Source organism: Candoia aspera, chromosome 3, assembly GCF_035149785.1.
Source record: "Candoia aspera isolate rCanAsp1 chromosome 3, rCanAsp1.hap2, whole genome shotgun sequence".
NCBI lineage: Eukaryota > Metazoa > Chordata > Lepidosauria > Squamata > Boidae > Candoia > Candoia aspera.
The window spans coordinates 85,964,464-85,983,695 of NC_086155.1; the positions used below are offsets into that span (position 1 = coordinate 85,964,464).

At 37.6% G+C, this 19,232-nt stretch overlaps 1 protein-coding gene across 1 annotated transcript in view; it reads left to right on the forward strand.

Moving 5' to 3' along the window:
• DPYD (dihydropyrimidine dehydrogenase) overlaps window positions 1–19,232 on the forward strand; it is a 643,333-nt gene that overhangs the window by 611,687 nt on the left and 12,414 nt on the right. The window contains exon 21 of the mRNA XM_063298272.1: window positions 10,804–10,947. Within this exon, the coding sequence (XP_063154342.1) occupies window positions 10,804–10,947 (144 nt within the window). The remainder of the gene's footprint in view (window positions 1–10,803; window positions 10,948–19,232) is intronic.

Consider the following 19,232-nt stretch of genomic DNA (forward strand, 5'->3'; position numbering starts at 1 on the left):
AGATATGCAGATGATACCACTTTGATGGCTGAAAGTGAAGAGGAACTGAGGAGCCTTATGATGAAGGTGAAAGAAGAAAGTGCAAAAGCTGGCTTGCAGCTAAACCTCAAAAAAACCAAGATTATGGCAACTAGCTTGATTGATAACTGGCAAATAGAGGGAGAAAATTTAGAAGCAGTGAAAGACTTTGTATTCCTAGGTGCAAAGATTACTGCAGATGCTGACTGCAGTCAGGAAATCAGAAGACGCTTAATCCTTGGGAGAAGAGCAATGACAAATCTCGATAAAATAGTTAAGAGCAGAGACATCACACTGACAACAAAGGCCCGCATAGTTAAAGCAATGGTGTTCCCTGTAGTAACATATGGCTGCGAGAGCTGGCCCATAAGGAAGGCTGAGAGAAGGAAGATCAATGCTTTTGAACTGTGGTGTTGGAGGAAAATTCTGAGAGTGCCTTGGACTGCAAGAAGATCAAACCAGTCCATCCTCCAGGAAATCAAGCCAGACTGCTCACTTGAGGGAATGATATTAAAGGCAAAACTGAAATACTTTGGCCACATAATGAGAAGACAGGACACCCTGGAGAAGATGCTGATGCTAGGGAGAGTGGAAGGCAAAAGGAAGAGGGGCCGACCAAAGGCAAGATGGGTGGATGATATTCTAGAGGTGACGGACTCGTCCCTGGGGGAGCTGGGGGTGTCGACGACTGACAGGAAGCTCTGGCGTGGGCTGGTCCATGAAGTCACGAAGAGTCGGAAGCGACTAAACGAATAAACAACAACAACTTGATTCTGATTAATGTTCATCCTCTGGGAGTAAAATGAATTGGTGAAGTTCTTTTCACCATGGTAGATTCATAGTGGAATTCTTTTTAATTCCCAAACAGGATACACATGGTATGAAATATGTTTGGAAGGCAAAAGTCAAAAAATGTTTTTCCCATTAGGGATAGAAGAGAGCAGGGAAAAGACAGAGAAGTTATCAATAAAAGATTGAGTGAAGAGAACATGGGATTTTTGTTTTGATTTGGCTTTAATTTTCATACTCAGGAAAGTATTTTTATAACAATATTCCCTGAAAGAAAAAGAAAAAAAACAAAACAAGAAAGCACTGTGGGGACACCTGTTTCTTTAAGCTGTGACATTTCAGAAGATCAGACAGAAGAGCTGTTTTTACACACTGAATGGCTATTATTTAAAACAACAAAAAGGGCAAATGTTTTAAGATGCCAATGGCATTCTTTTTTCAAAAGGTTATCTGGCATGTGTTCAAAACATTGAAGTTACTATTATGAGGTAAAGAAAAGAAAACCATTACAAATATTTTTAATATATGCTTCTGCTTAGAATTGTGTCATGAATATATTTGAGATGGAGATTTTGGATCTTGCTTTCTAAAATACTATTTTCCTTCCTTTTAGAACCTGCAGTAGCCCTTGATATAGTACACATTGCATTTCTCCCTTCCCTTTATTTCTCCACACATACTTTTATATACAAATATATCTATGCAGGCTACTGCACAGATATATTTATGTGTATATATTTGTCATAGTGGAGATAATTGATAAATGTTAATAATAATGTTAATAAAATTTAGCATTTGTGTATTCAGAGCAAGGTTTCTTTAGTTCTTTATTTTTTATCAGAATAGTAGCAGACTATGGTACTGTCCATATTATTTTCTTCTTCTTCTAATACAGCAAAATTTAGAGGGCAGGCATTTAAGAAATTACAGTAATTTGAAAATGGAAGTATCACTCAACTATCTCTATTAGGTAACCAGCCCCTAGTTCATAATATGGTCAGTTGAATTTAGATTGATCTGTGAATAAATTATAACCAGAACTGGCTTATTCACCTTAAAGCTTTGCTGGCTTAATGTTTCATTGTTGATTCATTATGTTGTGAGTTCTCTATTGACAGTCTAATGCTTTTTATATCTTGATAGAAACAGCTCTACTGATAGATACAGCTATCTTTAAATGAATAGGATTTAGCTTATCCAGTGAGAACAAATTCATCAGTGAATGAATCCCTTGAGAAATACTGAAACAAAAATCAGATGGTTGCAGGAGATTTGCACAGTTCATCAGTTACAGGGTTGTTTTGGAAGCCTAGTGCAAGAGATTTGCCTTTGGATTAAAAGAAAGAGTGTGTATCACGTTATACTATGGTCCTTAAACCAAAGTGATAAAGAGGCCTACCACATTTTTGATGTTGGGGAGTTTCACATGATATGAAGTCTTCTGTTAGTGTTATAAATGGAAAGGCTTCCAATTCTAGAAATGCCTTGTTTTCAAGCAGCAGCCTTGGGTCATCCTAAGAATGACCTTTGAAGGATGCAATACTTGCTGTTGAAATTTGACCTTTCTCTGCTCAGGTAGCTTCTCCTCAAAAGCTATTATGAATAACATAGATATATAGCTACACATACATACTATATTGGTTAACAAATCTGAACTATGAACCACTGAATTCACGATGTGAATCTTGCTTCTGCCATGTCCTCATTAGATGGCCTTATGCAAGCCACTGTCTGTCTCACAGCCTCAATTTCACTATATGCAAAAGGGAACAATAGTATTCATCTACTTTGCACTACTGTTTGCTATAAAACAAAATGAGCATTAAAACATCCTAAGCACTCTTTTTACATACTGTCTGCTCCTGTGATCAGCATGCCCCAGCTTCATATGTCTTATATTTTGTCTGTCAACAAAAATATTAAATTGATGTTTTACAACATTACATAACATTGCATAATTAAGAGGTTTTGAGGGTACCACTCTGTCCAAGCACTTTTTTCAATAAAGTTCCAAGCAGGCTGGCACTTAGCTTTTCATGTACCTTCTTGAAAATATGCTTAATCCATTTTGAAAATAAGATATAATTGAATTGTTTTGATAGCTGCCAGTACATCAAATGGTCTTTGAAGATATTTATCCTATTTATTTAGGCTGCAGCTGTTGAGGAATGCAGCATAATGAAACATCCAAAAGTAATTTTTTGAAGTCTAAGGGCAATAACCATGCCCTGGTCATCTCCATATAGACTACTATAATGGACTCTACATGAGGCTACCCTTGAAGAGTATCAGGAAGCTACAGCTGGTCCAAAATGCAGCCGTGCAGGCGATTTTAGGTGTTTCAAGATCAGCACTTATAACTCCTCTGCTCCGCAAGCTGCATTGGGTGCCAGTTTGCTTCTGGGGCCAATTTGAGGTGTTGGTTATCACCTTTAAAGCCCTACATGGCATGGGACCAGGTTACCTAAGGGACCGTCTCACCCCTGTTACATCAACCCTTCCCACCCGATCATGCAGAGAGGGCATGTTACGAACCCCGTCTGCAAGAGAATTCCATCTGGCAGGGTCCAGGAGGCGGGCCTTCTCTGCAACAGCTCCTGCCGTTTGGAACATCCTTCCCCCGGAAGTGAGGTTGTCCCCCTCCCTCCTAGACTTCAGAAAACAGCTGAAGGCCTGGTTTTGCTGCCTTGCCTGGAGTGGGGAAGGGAAGAGCCATTCTTGAGGCTGGTTGGTTCCCTAGTTATGCCAGGACTGGTTTTATCCCCTTATGGGTTGAATTAGATCTGCTGTGGCTTGGATTTATATTTGTTGATTATTGGTAGTATTTATTATTTTATTGAATTTTAAATTGTTCTTATTGTGAACCACCCAGGGTCCCCCGGGTAGGGGAGGTGGGCAGTGATAAAAATCTGATAAATAATAAAATAAAATAAAATAAATATTTGGAAGAATGGCAATAGGTGACAGAAATTCCATCATAGAATTTCAAAAGTAAGGCTATCCCCTGTTTTGCTTTGCATTTTACTTAATGCCTGCTGAAGTAATACAAACAAAGGCAGAAAAGGCATATAATGGTCAGTAAACTGTCTGAAGATCAAAGCTAGAAGATCAGACGAATGAAGTGAGAGAAACTGGAGCCACAGCATAAATCAGTAAGCTATAAAACAGCCAGAATGCCAAGGTGACTAGATAAGAGAAATTCAAGGAGCAAGGATTTATAATGGTAGAATTCCAGCAGCCTCACTGAATTTTTGGAGATATTTTTATAGCTGATGCTTGTCTTACCCCTACTCCATTCCCATTTGTCCTATTTTCAGTATTTTTGGGAAGTCTGATACTTTCACTCTCATGGGCCTGTAGGTGTTCCAGATTGTTCCAGCTCACTGGCAAAGGCCAGCTGGTATTCTGCTCAGCTGTTCTTAGATACAATAATGGTTCTTGTTAAGCCTTCTCTGATTCAAATATTTTTCAGCTATAACAGGAGGCTGCTTGCCTATCATCATCTTCAGCTGTTGGAAAAAGCAATTCCTAAACAGCTTCTTTTTTGTCAACATTCATCTAATTCATGACTCGTAGATTACATAGTGGTCTGGTGCATGATGCACAGTTAATACTTGGACATTTTATAGAATTCTTCATTCTTTGAGATTTTGCCATTTAAGTAATCTTTGTTTTCTTTTCTTTTTTCTTAAGAGATTGATGAGATTTTAAGTGTTTAAACCTAAGTAGGAATTCAGGTAGCAGTAGGCAGTTTGTTTCAAAACACCTGATTCTAGTTCAATAAAATCATTGATGTGTGAATTATTTTGCATAAATTCACTTCTACTTCCCGTTCTGTGGGCAAAATACAGTTCTAGCTTGTTTGGATTGTCACAAAATCATTAATAACAAACGATAAATGTAAATTTCAGTGTGAACTGCTAGGCGAGAGGAGAGGAGAGGAATTAGACATAGGCTTCCTGTCAGTGCAGGAAATCTACATTTAATATGATACACCAAGTTTTATCCTGAAAGTGTGTTGCATTGAATGACTATGAAGTTCTTATTTAACTTGGCTTGCTTAGTTTGATTAAATGTTTCCAGGTAATGAAAAGGGAGGTGGGGTTGTCCCACAGCATGTTCCATTTTCAAAGAAGAAGCCAACACTATCAACTTGTTTTGATTCATAGCACCATTTGGTAGGTCAGAGATCATGATTACCTTCCTGAGTTGAAGCTGGTTTTATCCAGCTGACATATTGTCATTATCTGTGGGCACTGGCATGTTCAGAAATTGGAACCAGCATACTGAGGTTTCTAGCTGGCAGCATTTGAAATTTAGCATTCTTCCCCGTTACTGCATTATGTGAAAGCAAGCCCACAGGCTAAAGATTAAGCTCAATGAGGTCAAACAGTGAAATGAATAAAATTAGCACTTTCTGGAGTTTGCTTAGAACTTACTGCTATTATATTAACAGATCCAATATCCCTCTAACTGCCATGTCAAAATAATCTGAGAGCGTGCTTTATAAAGTTTTGTGGCAAATCAATTTGCTGTAAGGGGAAGTAAAAGCAAAATATTAAGTAAATGGGTTTGCTTCCCCAAGTTCTTTGTCTATTCATTGCATTCATTTTCCTGCTAATATGAAAATAAACGTATGCCATTTTTCATTGTACAAGAATTTATTTATATACACCAGGATTTTAGAAATGTAGGACTTCAGTGATACAGAAGTCCTACGCTTCTACAGTGTATAGTATACAAACATATTGTTCTGTGGGGATCGATTTTGCACCATTACACTTTCCAGTTTCCTGCTGCTACCCCAAATATTGCATTCTATATTATAGTATTCTTGCACCATGAGTAGGGATAATGCAAAATATCAGTAATACTTCAGTTTGTAATTTAAAAAAAATGTGCCAAATCTCTAATGTATTCCAGTACTTGATGCTCTAGGTTCCACATAGTGCCTTTCCGATAAAATGTAATCTGGAGGAAAATTTCTCTTCTTCACTCCTTTACTGGATTTCTGTGGTAGTTTTGGGAAGTAAGTTCTCTTCTTTCATATACTTGGAACACTGCTATGTCATCATCCCAGAATTGAGTTATTTAGGTTTCCCTTTACACAAATATAGGTTCTCTAGGAAATATAGGTCCATTTTTTCAGCATGCTTTATATTGGAAATGAAGAGAGATGCAGTGTTTGTTAAGATAGTTTGGAAGCTCACTGTGTAGGGTACCCATAGGGAAGGAATTCTGTTTCTGTCATTCTTCCAATGATGTTATTAAACACAGGATTAGAAGTGGGATTGGGAAATTGCCCTCTTTTGCTTTGCTTTCATTTTCTGGAAAATAACTCAGTTCATTATCCCAGTTTGAAATGAAGCCAGAAGGAATTTGCTGGTCACTACTCAAGAAAGTTGCTCCTAGCCCCTTTTCATGGTAGGCTTCAGCACCCGTTTCCGTAATTAAAACATAATGCTTATATCATTTATTTTGACATTAACAGCAGTGAAGTAGCAATGTGTATCTCCAGAGGAATATAGGGAAGGATAACAGATTGAAGAACTTCTCAGAATTATGATGAAGTATGGTACCCAAAAAAAAAGGAATACAGAAATGGTCAGGGAAGTGTATCTGAATGTTAAAGTTGTAAACAGTGGGGCTCATTTGCTGGAGGCATAGGTTCCTAACCAAAAGGATGCCTAATCACAAAATGTATCTTGTGATGTCACGATGTCATGCTCCATTCTTTCATATTTGTGTCACAACATTGCATGGAAGTATGGAAAGGATGGAAATTGTATCACAATATTGCACTTCATGTTTCATCAATTGATGGAATAATCTTGAGGAACAGGAGGAGGAGCCACACCCAAGACAATGGTCAGATAAAAGAAAGCTGAGTCCAGAGCAGAAAAGTAATTTGAGAAAGCATCTCAGACAGGACCCTCCCTAGTTCTTACAAAGATAAAAGATAAAGGGAGGGAGAGGGGCATTCAGACTTGCAAGATTCTGTTCCTGTAACTTTATAATAAAAGTATCATTAGCATTCATAAATTTGGTTTCCTAGTATGGTCTACCTTGAAAAGCTGTCACTTAACCACCTTGCAGATGCCTCTGGCTGGGAAGCTACAACCTAGTGATTAAAGGGAAAGGATAGCAGGCCAGCAGCTGGCTTGCCTATATTTCAGATTGCAACATAATGAAGGATGTCAAGGTGACAATGATGGTGGCTCTCTTTAATGCCGGATCAGTTTCTGGTAAAACATCCATTATCAAGGATTTAATCCAGAATAAAATGCTGATTTGATATGTAACATGGAGACCTGGCTGACAGAAGAGGGAGGAATTCATCTCTCCCTACTTTTTCTATCAAGCAACTCAGTGGTAAGTAGGCTAGTATTGTAGAGCAGAAAGATGGATTAGCCATGTTCTATAGAAATTCCATTTTGCTGACCAGAGGCTCCATACAGCAGTTTGCCACTTTTAAGTATGTGTTCCTTCATTAGTTAGCCAGAACAATATAAGTATACTGTTATGTACCATCTACCCTGCTACCTAACAGCCTTTCTTCCTAAGCTAACCAAGGTGATCTTGAACATGACAATGTACTACTCTGTATTCCATATCCTTGGGGATTTCAGTATCAATGCTGAGATTGCCCAATCAACAGCTAGACAGAACCTCATGTCCTTCATGATAACCATGGACTTAATCCAGAAGATATCTAGCCTGACACATGCAGCAGGGCATATACTGGTTTTTGTTCAAGTGAAACTTGCATTATGAAAGTACAGGAGCCATGATTTCCACTATAAACCAGAGACCAGTATAAACCAAAGCACTGGTTAAAATGTTCTGACTCAGGCATCTGCTGGATCTGGATGTTTTCCTGAAAGTATTTGTGGAATGTTCTTCTCAGTTGTTGGTAATGCTGTTGCTGCCCTGGCTAATCTGTAGACTATGGATGGCCCAGAGAGTTGATATTTTATCCTAAGCATCTTCTTTCTCAGGAAGTCACATCATCTCCTTGGTTTACAAAGTATGAAGAGGATGATTATCAGGTGGAGCAAAAGTGGAGGGGCTCTTGTGATAGATCAACTCTACTGATCTATAGAGGGAATCCTATCCGAAGGCTTATCTGGACTTCTACTATTTACTTCTCTATCTCCATTGTATCTGCCCAAAGCAGGTTCTGTTATTCTTCTGTTCTGTCTGGGATCTTGTCCATGATTTTGGAGGAAATGAGCCAAAATAGCAGCATGCTGTGAATACATTGAGGCAACTCATAGGGATGCAGCCTTAGCAAGTACTTGTTTCTGTTATTTTGGATTGAGGGTGCTTGTAGATATGTGGACAAGTATATGGCAGATGAAAGCTACCACCTGCTTACTTATCTATCAGTTCTCCTGACTGATTGAATTAACCATATGGTTGAGGCTGATGATCAATACTTCCCTACAGGAGGAATAAATGGCCTTATAGATCCACACATATCTAAATTATATTGATGTTATGCATCCATTTCATTTGATCTTTTGGCAAGATGTAGCACTGAAGCTATTTTGATCATCTTCATGGATAACCTAATCCCATGTCAACAAAATGGTGTTGGGTGTGGTCTCCTAGTTTTTTTTTTGCTTCCGTTTCCGTTTCCATTTCCGTTTCTGTTTCCATTTCTGTTTTTGTTTCTTTTGACCATTTTTAACTCCATTAGCCATGGAATCTTAGTGGACTGCCTGGCAAGATTACCCCTTATCACAGTTTTACGGTGGTTCTAATCTCACCAGACTATGTCAGCAAAATGGTGCTGGGGAAATACTGTTTGACAGCTAGGCCTTTGACCTATGGTGTTTTACAGAGTTCCATGTTATTCTCTATATTGGTCAATACTTATAAGAAATTGACTGGGAAGGTCATATGAGGTTTTGGAGTTGGGTGGCATCAATATGCTGATGATACTCAACTCTGCTTTCTCTTGACATCTAATTCCAAGGAGGCAACCTGAACATTGCCTAAGTTCAATAATAATGTAAATGAGGAAAAATATGCTGAAATGAAATCCAAACAAGATTAAGATGTTGTTACTAAGTAAGAAACTGGATTGGAGTACAGTTTCACCCTGTTTTGAGCACTGTTTCACTCTTTCTCGAAAATCATATTCATGGTCTGGGAGAGCTCCTTGATCATCAGCTGACTGCAGGATTTGCAATTGGCTCTTGTCATTAGGAACACAGTTCTGTCCAGCACACCAGCCATATCCCTGGACAAAGTTAGCAATAATTATTCAAGCTTTGGTTACATCCCAACTTTATTACTGCAACATGCTTCATCTGGGGCTAACTTTGGAAAATGTCTGGATGTTGCAGTTAGTCTAAAACGCTACTAGTCTGCTGATTAGTGCAAGGTATAGGATCTTAAGATGCCTCTGCTAAAAGATCTGCACGGGTTGCCAGTTGCTTCCCAAGGACAATTTAAGATGATGGTATTGAATCAAAAATCCTAAGCGGCTTAAGACCTGACAATTTAAGGTACTGCTTTTCCCATTATGAACCTGTCCAGTTGTTAAGATCAGAAGAGACCCTTTTGAAAGTGTCCCTTTTATCAGAGGCTCATCTTACTGGCACATGAGAGAAGGTTTTTTTCTTCCTTTATTCCTGGGCACTCCCTGGGAATTCATCCCCTTTGGAGTTGTGATTGGCCCCACTCTTTCAGCATTTAGGGAATCTATAAAAAACATCTCTTTCAGCAGGCTTTTATCTGTTACACAATTTCAGTATTTATCATTACTGCATTTTGAATGTTCTATATTCTGTTTTTATTTTTATATTTTGTTAGGTGCCTTGAATGCTTCACTCTGAGAAAAATTTAAACCAAGTAAAATTAAATTGCAGTCATTCACCTAAAATTATAGTAGTTTTGGAAATAATTACCTAGAGTATCCTTTACTTGCTGTGTTGTTGATGTTGGTATCATAATGAGCTATAAAAGAATGTTCTCCAGCTCATCATTTTGTAGCTTGTGATATTTAAGAATAAAAGCTATTTTAGAAAGGTCCAGATGAATACATCTGACTCTCTATTCTGCAGTGTTTAGATTTAGCAACCATACATTCTTCTGACTTCATTCTAACTAGCATCAAATGTTGGTGGTATTTCTTCAGCTCAAAAGATTCCCTTTCCCTTAGTGGAACAAGCCCAAAGCACCAATACATCATAATACCATCCCATTTAACAGTTTAGTCATGGATAAAAGCAGTGTCCCTTTCATGTTCCTTTCTAAGATTTGTCTTTCCTTTTTCTCACTCAAGCTGGATTTCATCTTCTGTGGACCACATAATTTTCCACAGTACTTGTAGTTGCAATAGTACATCCTAATACTTCTGAGGTCTCCGCTTAAGACCATGAGGGATGTCTGCTTGTCAATTAAGAGCTATAAAAATGACAGACAACAATAGGGAAGAATTGCAATACAAGATTTGGCTATGTACAGTATATTAAGTATGCATAATGTCCATGCAAAATAAGCATGCATAATGTCCATGCAAAATATATAACTTGGTATTGCATAAACTTGCTCATAATACCTTGTTCAGTGCACAGTCCTTTATCCTAAGTGCTAAATTTGTGGAGTGGGGAGACTGGCCCTGTGTGTTCATAGCACAGCTCTCTGCAATCAGCTAGGCTTTTGTGAGATGTAACAAGGTCATCTCACCTTTCCATCAAACCCAGCTCCATATGTAGCATTTACAATTTTTTTTAAAAACAGAACATACTTTAAAAATGAATGTAAATGTTTGGTTAATTAGTTAAATATACATGTGGCACTTTAAAAATAAATTTAAAAGAAGATCCTGAAGCACAAGGAGGAGAGGAGTTTGGTTTAGCTTTCAGATCATCAATACAATATGCCTGACATTAGAACTAAAAACCTGGGAAGAGGTTCCTTACCCCTGTGTGTAAAATGATGCCATGAATATAGCAGTGATTACATACCTCCTGTTTCTTTTAGAAACTTCCCAGTTTTGGGCCCTACCTTGAACAACGAAAGAAGATAATAGCTGAAAATAAGCTGAAACTAAAGAGACAGAGCAACCTCCTTTCCCAGCTTGAGAGAAAATGTTTTGTTCCAAAGAAGCCCATCCCAGCAGTGAAGGTAAGAATAATAAAGTTCTGTATAAATGAAGAGCAGCCTCCTCAAAACAACACTTTTGCATAGATGATTGTACTTCAGTTCTGTGGTTGTGTGGCTAGTTTATCAATAGCCTTATAGATATGTATTGGATTAGAAAAAGAAGGGACCCTACAAGCTTTGAGCAAACTTTCCTCAGTATGAGGAAGAACATACATTTTTTAGCTAACAGATGCTCCCTAGGAGGTGGAACCCTAGTCTACATTTGAATTTTGAAAAATAAAGATTGTGTGTGTTGTCAAGTTACCAAAATTCATTGTTTTTGTGTTTAGGCCACTATTCAGATAACTAGAAATTGGTATTTGTATTAGGCTATTTATACCTGACGTGAGTTAAATACCCAAAACCAAGCTACTCTAAAATGGACTATATCACCATGGAGTGGTTTTGTGATTTACAAGGAAGCTAGATTAATTTATACAGGCATTGCGTGTTGGCCTCAGATGGAACAGAAGATGACCAGTGAAAGTGAGTCTTGGGTTTTTCATATTGTATGATCCTTGACATTTTTCCCTTACACACTTTACAATGTTGTAAAAGGTTAGCGACATATGGCCAATGTCTGGATGTATATCTTGATACTTCCTCTCTCAGCTGCTAGTAATTTACATAATATTGCTATTCCAAACAATAGTCTTCTGATACCATTGTAGCTTCATGCCTTTTCTTTGTGTACATGAAAACATTCAGTGAACATGAAAACACCAAACAAATATTGTTCTTTATTTATTTTGAGAGGGCTTGGTGCTTTCAAAGACACTGTCGCCTTAGGGGTTTTACAGTTTTATTTTCCTTGCAGGAAAAATATTGATGAAATCATCAGGGAGAAAACACCTGCAGTTTCATTGAGGGCTAACTTTGCTATGGCAGATGAAACTGAGAATTGAGAAAAGATGTTGAGGAGAAGTGAAAGAGCAGATGAAGACACACACACAGAGAATCAACTAGGTTTATAGTAGACATTTTGCTAGAAAAAGAACTGAACAATTAGATGAAAATGTAAACCAGAATTTGAATAGAGCAGAGATAGCCACCCGAAATAATGATTAAATGGGAAAGGTTGGGCAGAGACAGATTACAAATAAAGAAAAAAATAGAAATAATCACTTTTAAAAGGATAAGAGCTGATTTGTAATCAAATATCAGCCCAATAAAATTACAACCAACTCAAAATCAAAGAACAAATTCATGAAACAGCAAGGAAAATATCTTCAAAACACCAGCATTCCAACAACATATCTGTCTGTTACATTTATATTCCCCCTTTCCTTCAGGAGCCCCAGGTGGCTTATTTGCACTTGTCTCTATTTTATGTATTTTATTTTATCCACACAACAATTCCTGTGAAATAAGTTAGATTGAGAGAAAGTGGCCCAAAGTCACCCAGTAAATTTCCATGGCTAAAGGTAAATGTGAACATAGTTCTCCCAGTCCTAATCGGACACCTTAACTTCTACAGCTCGCTGACTTTTATAATGCTCAATATCCTTCTGAGTAAATATGCCTTGTATCACCATCACCACTTAAAAATTGAGGTGGGGCAGGCAGAGGAGTTATTGTTAACACCTATTCATTAAGGTTGTTCCATGTGAAGAATTATTTTAAAAACTATGCTTCTGTGTTAAGTGATCCCAACCTTATTCCCCACTTGGACCTCTTGTGCAATAGCATTTTTAAATATGTAAGAAGAGTCCTGTTGGATGAGGCCAACAACCTACGTAGTCCAGCATTCTATATCATACAGTGGTCAACCAGAAACATTCAAGAAGCTGACAAATATGAACAAAAGGATGATAGTCCTTCTCCACTTTGGGTCCCCAGCAGCTGGAATTTAATCTATACCACTGTCATTCAGGAAGGAGACTACAACCCTCAATACTAGTAACTATTCATAAATCTCTCCCCTAATGTGCCTAGTTGCGCTTTATTTATTTCTGTGCCCTCAAGTCAGTCTTGACTCTTGGCGACTGCCTGAACTAGTCCCTGCAGTTTTCTTGGCAAGATTTTGGAAGTGGTTTGCCATTGTCTGCTTCCTTGGGCTGAAAGAGAGTGACTGGCCCAAGACCATCCACTGCTGGCTTCATGCCTAAAGCAGGACTAGAACTCACAGTCTCCCAGTTTCTAGACTAATGCCTTAACCACTACACCAGAGTGGCTGTATTAAGGCAGGACTTATGTTCTAACTCATGGTCTCCTGGTTTCCAACTTGGTGCATTTAGCCACTACATCAAATTTCTGTCCTGATTTTAAGCCATCTAAATTGGGTACTATCATCACAACTAATTGTAGCCAATTCCACAATTTAACTGTATATTGTGTAAAGAAGTACATCCTTTTATCAGTCCCAAATTTCAACATATTTAGTTTTAGTGAATGACAACAAGCACTAATCCTATAAGAAGCAAAACACCAAAACTGTCCTTGTTTTAACCACATCCCTACACTGAGTCATACGTTGCCTTTTTTTCTTTAAACTTCTCAACTCTCCATTTTTGAAGAGTCCAACAACTCCATCCAACCACATTTTTTCTTGTTGGTTCTGTTTCTCCTCTTTCCCCTTCCCCTTAGACAATGCACTTTTCCTTTAAAAAAATTGTTTACAGTGCAGTTTTCATTCATTCTCTCTGTATGACCAAACTAGTTCAATGTATTTTTTCACACTGATCACTCACTTTTGTATTCAATTCACATTCAGTCATTCTAAACCCTGTTTCTTCTTGTTTTTCACTTCTTAAGTAGTCCATTTCTACTATATTCAGCTTGTTTTTTTATGTTTTTCCTGACACACTCCACTTCCATATGTCATAATGGGCAGGACAACACTCTTTCCACAGCTATTTTTGCTTTTCTCAACAAATGTTTTGTAAACATGAAGTCATCTACTTGCTCTAATTTTTCCCCATTCATGTATAATTTGCAATCATTTACTCCATTTTTCTTGTCACTCTAGATGGATTCTCTCTATCAACATTTTCCCTACTTGTATAATTTTGATATACTGATATGAACTCATCTATTACCCATCTTCATTTCAAACTAAAAAGTCCCAGATATTATAATATTTCCTCATATGGTAGTTTCTGTAGCCCATTTGGTTGCCCTTCCAGCTCTATAATATTGTTTTGCAAATGCAATGACCAAAATTACACAAGTGCTGATTGTAGTGCTCAGGATAAAAAAAGAATCAATCCAAACTCCTACTTCAATACTGTTTTGCAAGTGTAGTGACCAGAAGTACACAAGTACTCCAAAGGTGGTATCACCTTATATTTATGTATAATGCCATACTTGGAATCATTAGAAACCTGGGAATTTATGTAAAGGCATTGTTGTACCCGCTGTTTTATTTTCTGTTCCCTTCATAATCATTCTAAGAACTCTAGACCAGAGTTTCTCAACCTAGGGTTCCACAAGAGGTCAGTAGGGCTTCCCTGGGAGATGATGATCTATTTAAAAAATTATTTCAAATTTGGGCAACTTCACATTAAAGAGGTAAGTTTCTTTCTTTATTTTTAGTTTAAGAACACTGTAAATGCATATATACAGGCCTACACATGAAACAAATAGAATAATTTTGTGACTTCTGGCCTATATTTGAGCCTGAATGTGCAGGGGTTCCCTGAGGTCTGAAAAATATTTCAAGGGTTCCTCCAGGGTCAGAAGGTTGAGAAAGGCTGCTATAGACCATGATGTACCATAAATAATATCAAAAATACTTTGAACTGGGCCTTGAAGCCAAAAAGAGAACTTATTTATGCATATCTTAGACATGCCCACTGTATTCCGCCCCCCCCCCCACTGAGACCCATACTCCTATGTGTGCCCCACCAGCTAGAGAGCTAGATTGGTGGATATTCAAAACAGGGCCTTTTCATTAACAGCATCCTGATTATAGTGCTCCTCCAGAATAAAAATGGAGCCAATCCAAACTCCCTCTACAATATTGTTTTGCAAATGTGGTAACTAGAACTAAAGAATAAGCAAAACTCTTTTATTTTAATGTTGCTTTCAAGGCATGTTAAATTATTTTGGCTCCCTTATTTCCTGGATTTATTGTGAGCTTTAATTGTTATTTTTATTGTACATAGCCCTGGGCACCTGATAGGTGGGGGAGCAATTTATAAATGCAGTAAATACACTAAATAAGCTGCCATCAGTTGCAAAGAATCTAGATGAATAATACTGGAGGATTCTGCTTAGAAATACTAGCACAAAATTGTTCCTAATATAATGGACTGCAAAGGAAGTTGTTGTTGTTGTTGTTGTTGTTATTATTATTATTATTAGGCATATCTCTGTTAGGCATGCTTGAAGAAGTCAAGTTTTACAAATTCCAGTGCCTCCCAAACTAACCTGAAAATATACATGTCAACTGGCCATGGATCTAACATAGGTCTCATCTAAAAGGAAAAAAGAAAAGAAAGAAAATACTTTTTAAAAGTGTATTGAATAGAGTACATGTTTAGAAAAAAGCATCATTTTAGAGAAAATACTGTATTTTTTAGGAATGAATTTGGTTTGACTTTGAATTCTGTTTTCTGGGCAAATACATGGAAAATGTATACGGCTGATTCATATACAGCTATTACATTCTGTCAGTGTGTATATTGCCTCACTCATGGAACATATTGCAAACATTCCAAACTATCCTCATGACTTTATTTTCCCCCAAATAATCTGTACTTTTCTCCGCTGCCTTTAATATTGGTCTTTTGGGCCATCATGGCTGTTGTTCTGCCAAATACAATCTATTTCAAAGGTGCAGGATTATCAGCTTCAGATATGAAATGGGGCTAGTGAAAGTTACACCCTGCCTAGATAAGCAAGCAAAATCAAGCTGGACAGTTTTCTATTGGCATTATGAAACTGATAGAAGGATTGAATGTGACTAAAAGGGATCAAGATCAGATTCACTGTTAAGATTGACTTATGGAATGGACTAAAGAGCAAGCATCTTGCCAAAGGGAGATTGCCAAGGGGAGGAGGGAAGGGGAGGGGATTTCTACTTCTGCCAAATGGCTGGTAGACAGGAAAGTAGACGTTTCTCTCATATATAATGGTGCACATTCGCAGACAGAAAAACTAGACTAAAAAGTGACTCTAGTCTGCAGTTGCTGTATAACTAGTTGCCAAGATCACATGGCCTTTCTGTCACCACCTAATTCTTTTATGTTACAAAGTGTGCACATAGAGGGAGGGAGGGACTATTTCTCATGTGCCAGTTCCATTATCACTGTGATTTGGAATGTTCTCATACTGAAGGGGGTCCAAACTTGATCCTGGCCTGCCTTCAGACATGGCCACGCATTCAGTGAGACTGAAAAATAGGAATGTATTTAGAAATATGCATTCTTTTCAGCTATGAACAAGATTAATTTGAGTTTCAGGCAGGTAATATTTCCATTGATCAACCCAAACCTTTTTTTTTTCTTTATGCCATCTCCAAATAGTTCTAAGTAATGGAATGATTTCAGGTTTTTGTTTATATTCTTATTCCTCTTGAATATTTATCTCAGAATTACTAGTGAGTTGCTGTAAGGTGGTAAACATTGGAACATTCTACTTAAGCAGCAGCAAGTGCTTTTTCACTTTTTTCTGTATTCCCGACTGGTGTACAATAAACACTTAGCCAACATTAAACTCTCCACTGGAGTGTTCTTTGTCACCATGCTTCATATTATTACCTTATTATCTGATTTCTCATGACATCTGGAGTGTACTTCTGTTTTCTTATTTTCATAAGCTCCTATTTGTGTTTTTCCTCCCTGTCTCCCCATACTACTTACTCATTTCCTTTTTTCACCCCTTTCTGTGTTTTCCAAGCTGTTTCTCTTATAACTTCATTTAACCCTCTTGAGGATCAGTGTAACTTGCTTTGCCAGTTTAATGATGTTGTCATTCCATCCACTAAAATGTTCTTTGGTTCTTTTCCTCTGCTAGCCTCTTTGTCAAGATAACCAGTTCACTGGTTGAATCATTTGACCCAGGTCTGTTCATTTTAGCAAGCACAATATTATGTGCCCCTACTAATCTAGGTCCCTCCCTTCCTGCCACTTGCTTCAGTCTCAGCTTCTTTTCAGCTCTGCACCCTATTTTTTATCTTGGTTCAAATTTAATTCATTTTAGGATATGAAAAGAAAGATGCTCACAGTTGACCATATGAAGTTACATTTAGTTCTACATAAAGAACCTTGAATATTGTGTGTGGCTGCTGTGTGAGGTAAATTTTAGAAATTCCTTAGTAGGATCTCACAAAAAGAAAATGAGAGCAGAAATACTTAAAGTTTTGGTCAACTTGACATTGGAGGAAGTAAACGTAAGTCTTATCAGAATGGGAAGTACTGTATGTCTGCAGGCTCTGAAACTAATGCAAAGTTTCACCCTAAGGAAATGTCAAGACATACGGTCAGGCACTTGCTTGCATAAAGCAATAGAGTATTTTGGAAAGGGTTGCTGGGATACAACATTCAGTAAGTTATTCCTTTTGCTACATCACACATTTTCTTCCTCATTTGACTAGAGCAGGAAGCAGGTGGAAGATAGATCAAGATAGACAGGGTTTATGTATTTCCAGTAGCTCATAGGTGCTGTAGATAATAGATTCCAGTCTCACTGCCTCCATGTACACACTATTTTGCTGCTGCCTTTCATTACTAAATCTTGTTTTCTAGTAAACAGCCAAGTAGACCCACAAGGCTAATATTTGTCTACCTTTGGACTAAAGGACATTCACAATTGTCATCTGACATAAAAATACTCACACTGGATAATTTCAATTATTCTATACCTCCCTCTGTCTTTCTCTGTCTCACACATTATCTCTTTCCACCTCTCTTCATGCCTGATTCTTCTCAGAATCAGCCTTAGCCCCATCTTCTGGAACAGCATCCCTCCAGAGATACGGACAGTACCTTTTCTCCTGGGCTTCCCAAAACCCCTTAAAGCCTGGCTTTGATCCCAGGCCTGTGTTGAGGGGGGAGGGATCCTTGTCATACTTTGTTTAAATGGTAGTTTTTAGTCCTGGCTGTCTTGTTTGGTTTTGTTTATGTTTTTAATTGTTTTAATATAGTATTATATTCTGTCAGCTGCCCAGTGTCCACTGGAGTGGGCAACTATATTAAATTTAGATGAGGTTGAGGATGATGATAATGATGATACCACTTTAGGATTGGCATTTTCATGGTCTCATATGTATGCTGTATTAAAAGCAATTCTATTGGATAAAACTGCATATACAGTTGAATCCAATTTTGGATACATGTTGAATTTAGGATATAAATTCCTGATCCAGCAATTGATACATAGAAGGAAGACTGGTTTCCATACTGATCTTCTTAGTTAAGTTGAGTTACATTACCACAGGGATGGGGATGGGGGTGGGGGTGAATTTGGGAGAGTGGGAGAAAGCAAGAAAAATAATTTTGGATCTTGTGCTTTTGTTTTAGTGCAATTTTCATAGCTTATTTTTTGCAATAATTGCCATATTATTTTATGGTTTTCTAATCACTATTTGTATCCTTTATTTATTTGTTTATGGATGTTTTATTGCTTTGCATTGTTCCTATGAAATGGCTTTTGAATATTTTGTACTTGTTTTTTCTTCTTTCTCTTTATATCATCCTTTCCAACATGGTGCTTCCCAGATAGACAAGGGCATTAAAAAAGAACTTTTTATTTTATTGTTTGCAAATGGTACAACATTAATGTATCTCCATGTTCTCAAAGGTGTCAGATTCTATATGGCTTCTTCACAAAGTATGTTATTCTTCAGAAGAATCAGGTCCCCTTTTTCCTCTTCTTTGGTAACTTAGGTGCCATCCATCTTTCTTACAGTCAGGCATTTATCCCCTCCCCTCTTTTTTTTCTAATTTGCCTTCCCCCATTTCTGTATTGCTGTTGATTAATAACTGCATGACATATCTAATCTGCAAATCTTTCATTTTCCCAGATATTGTGCTACACACCAAAATAGCTCTTTTCATTTTAAAATGAACAATACGACTTTTCAGGCACACGTGTGCTCCCTTTGAGTATGTCTTTGGGGAGATATAATACAAGTATTCTGTTGTAGCCTTGGATAAAAGGATTCCTCTTAATTTATGCTCTGGTCTCCTGGGTTCACAGTATTTGACATTGTCACAAAACAAGACAATAACCTTGCTAGTAAACCACATCAGAATAATGGGGGAATGGGGGAGGAAGTCTTGTCTGGGAATTGAATTTTAGCTCTGCATTTAAAAGTTAGTATC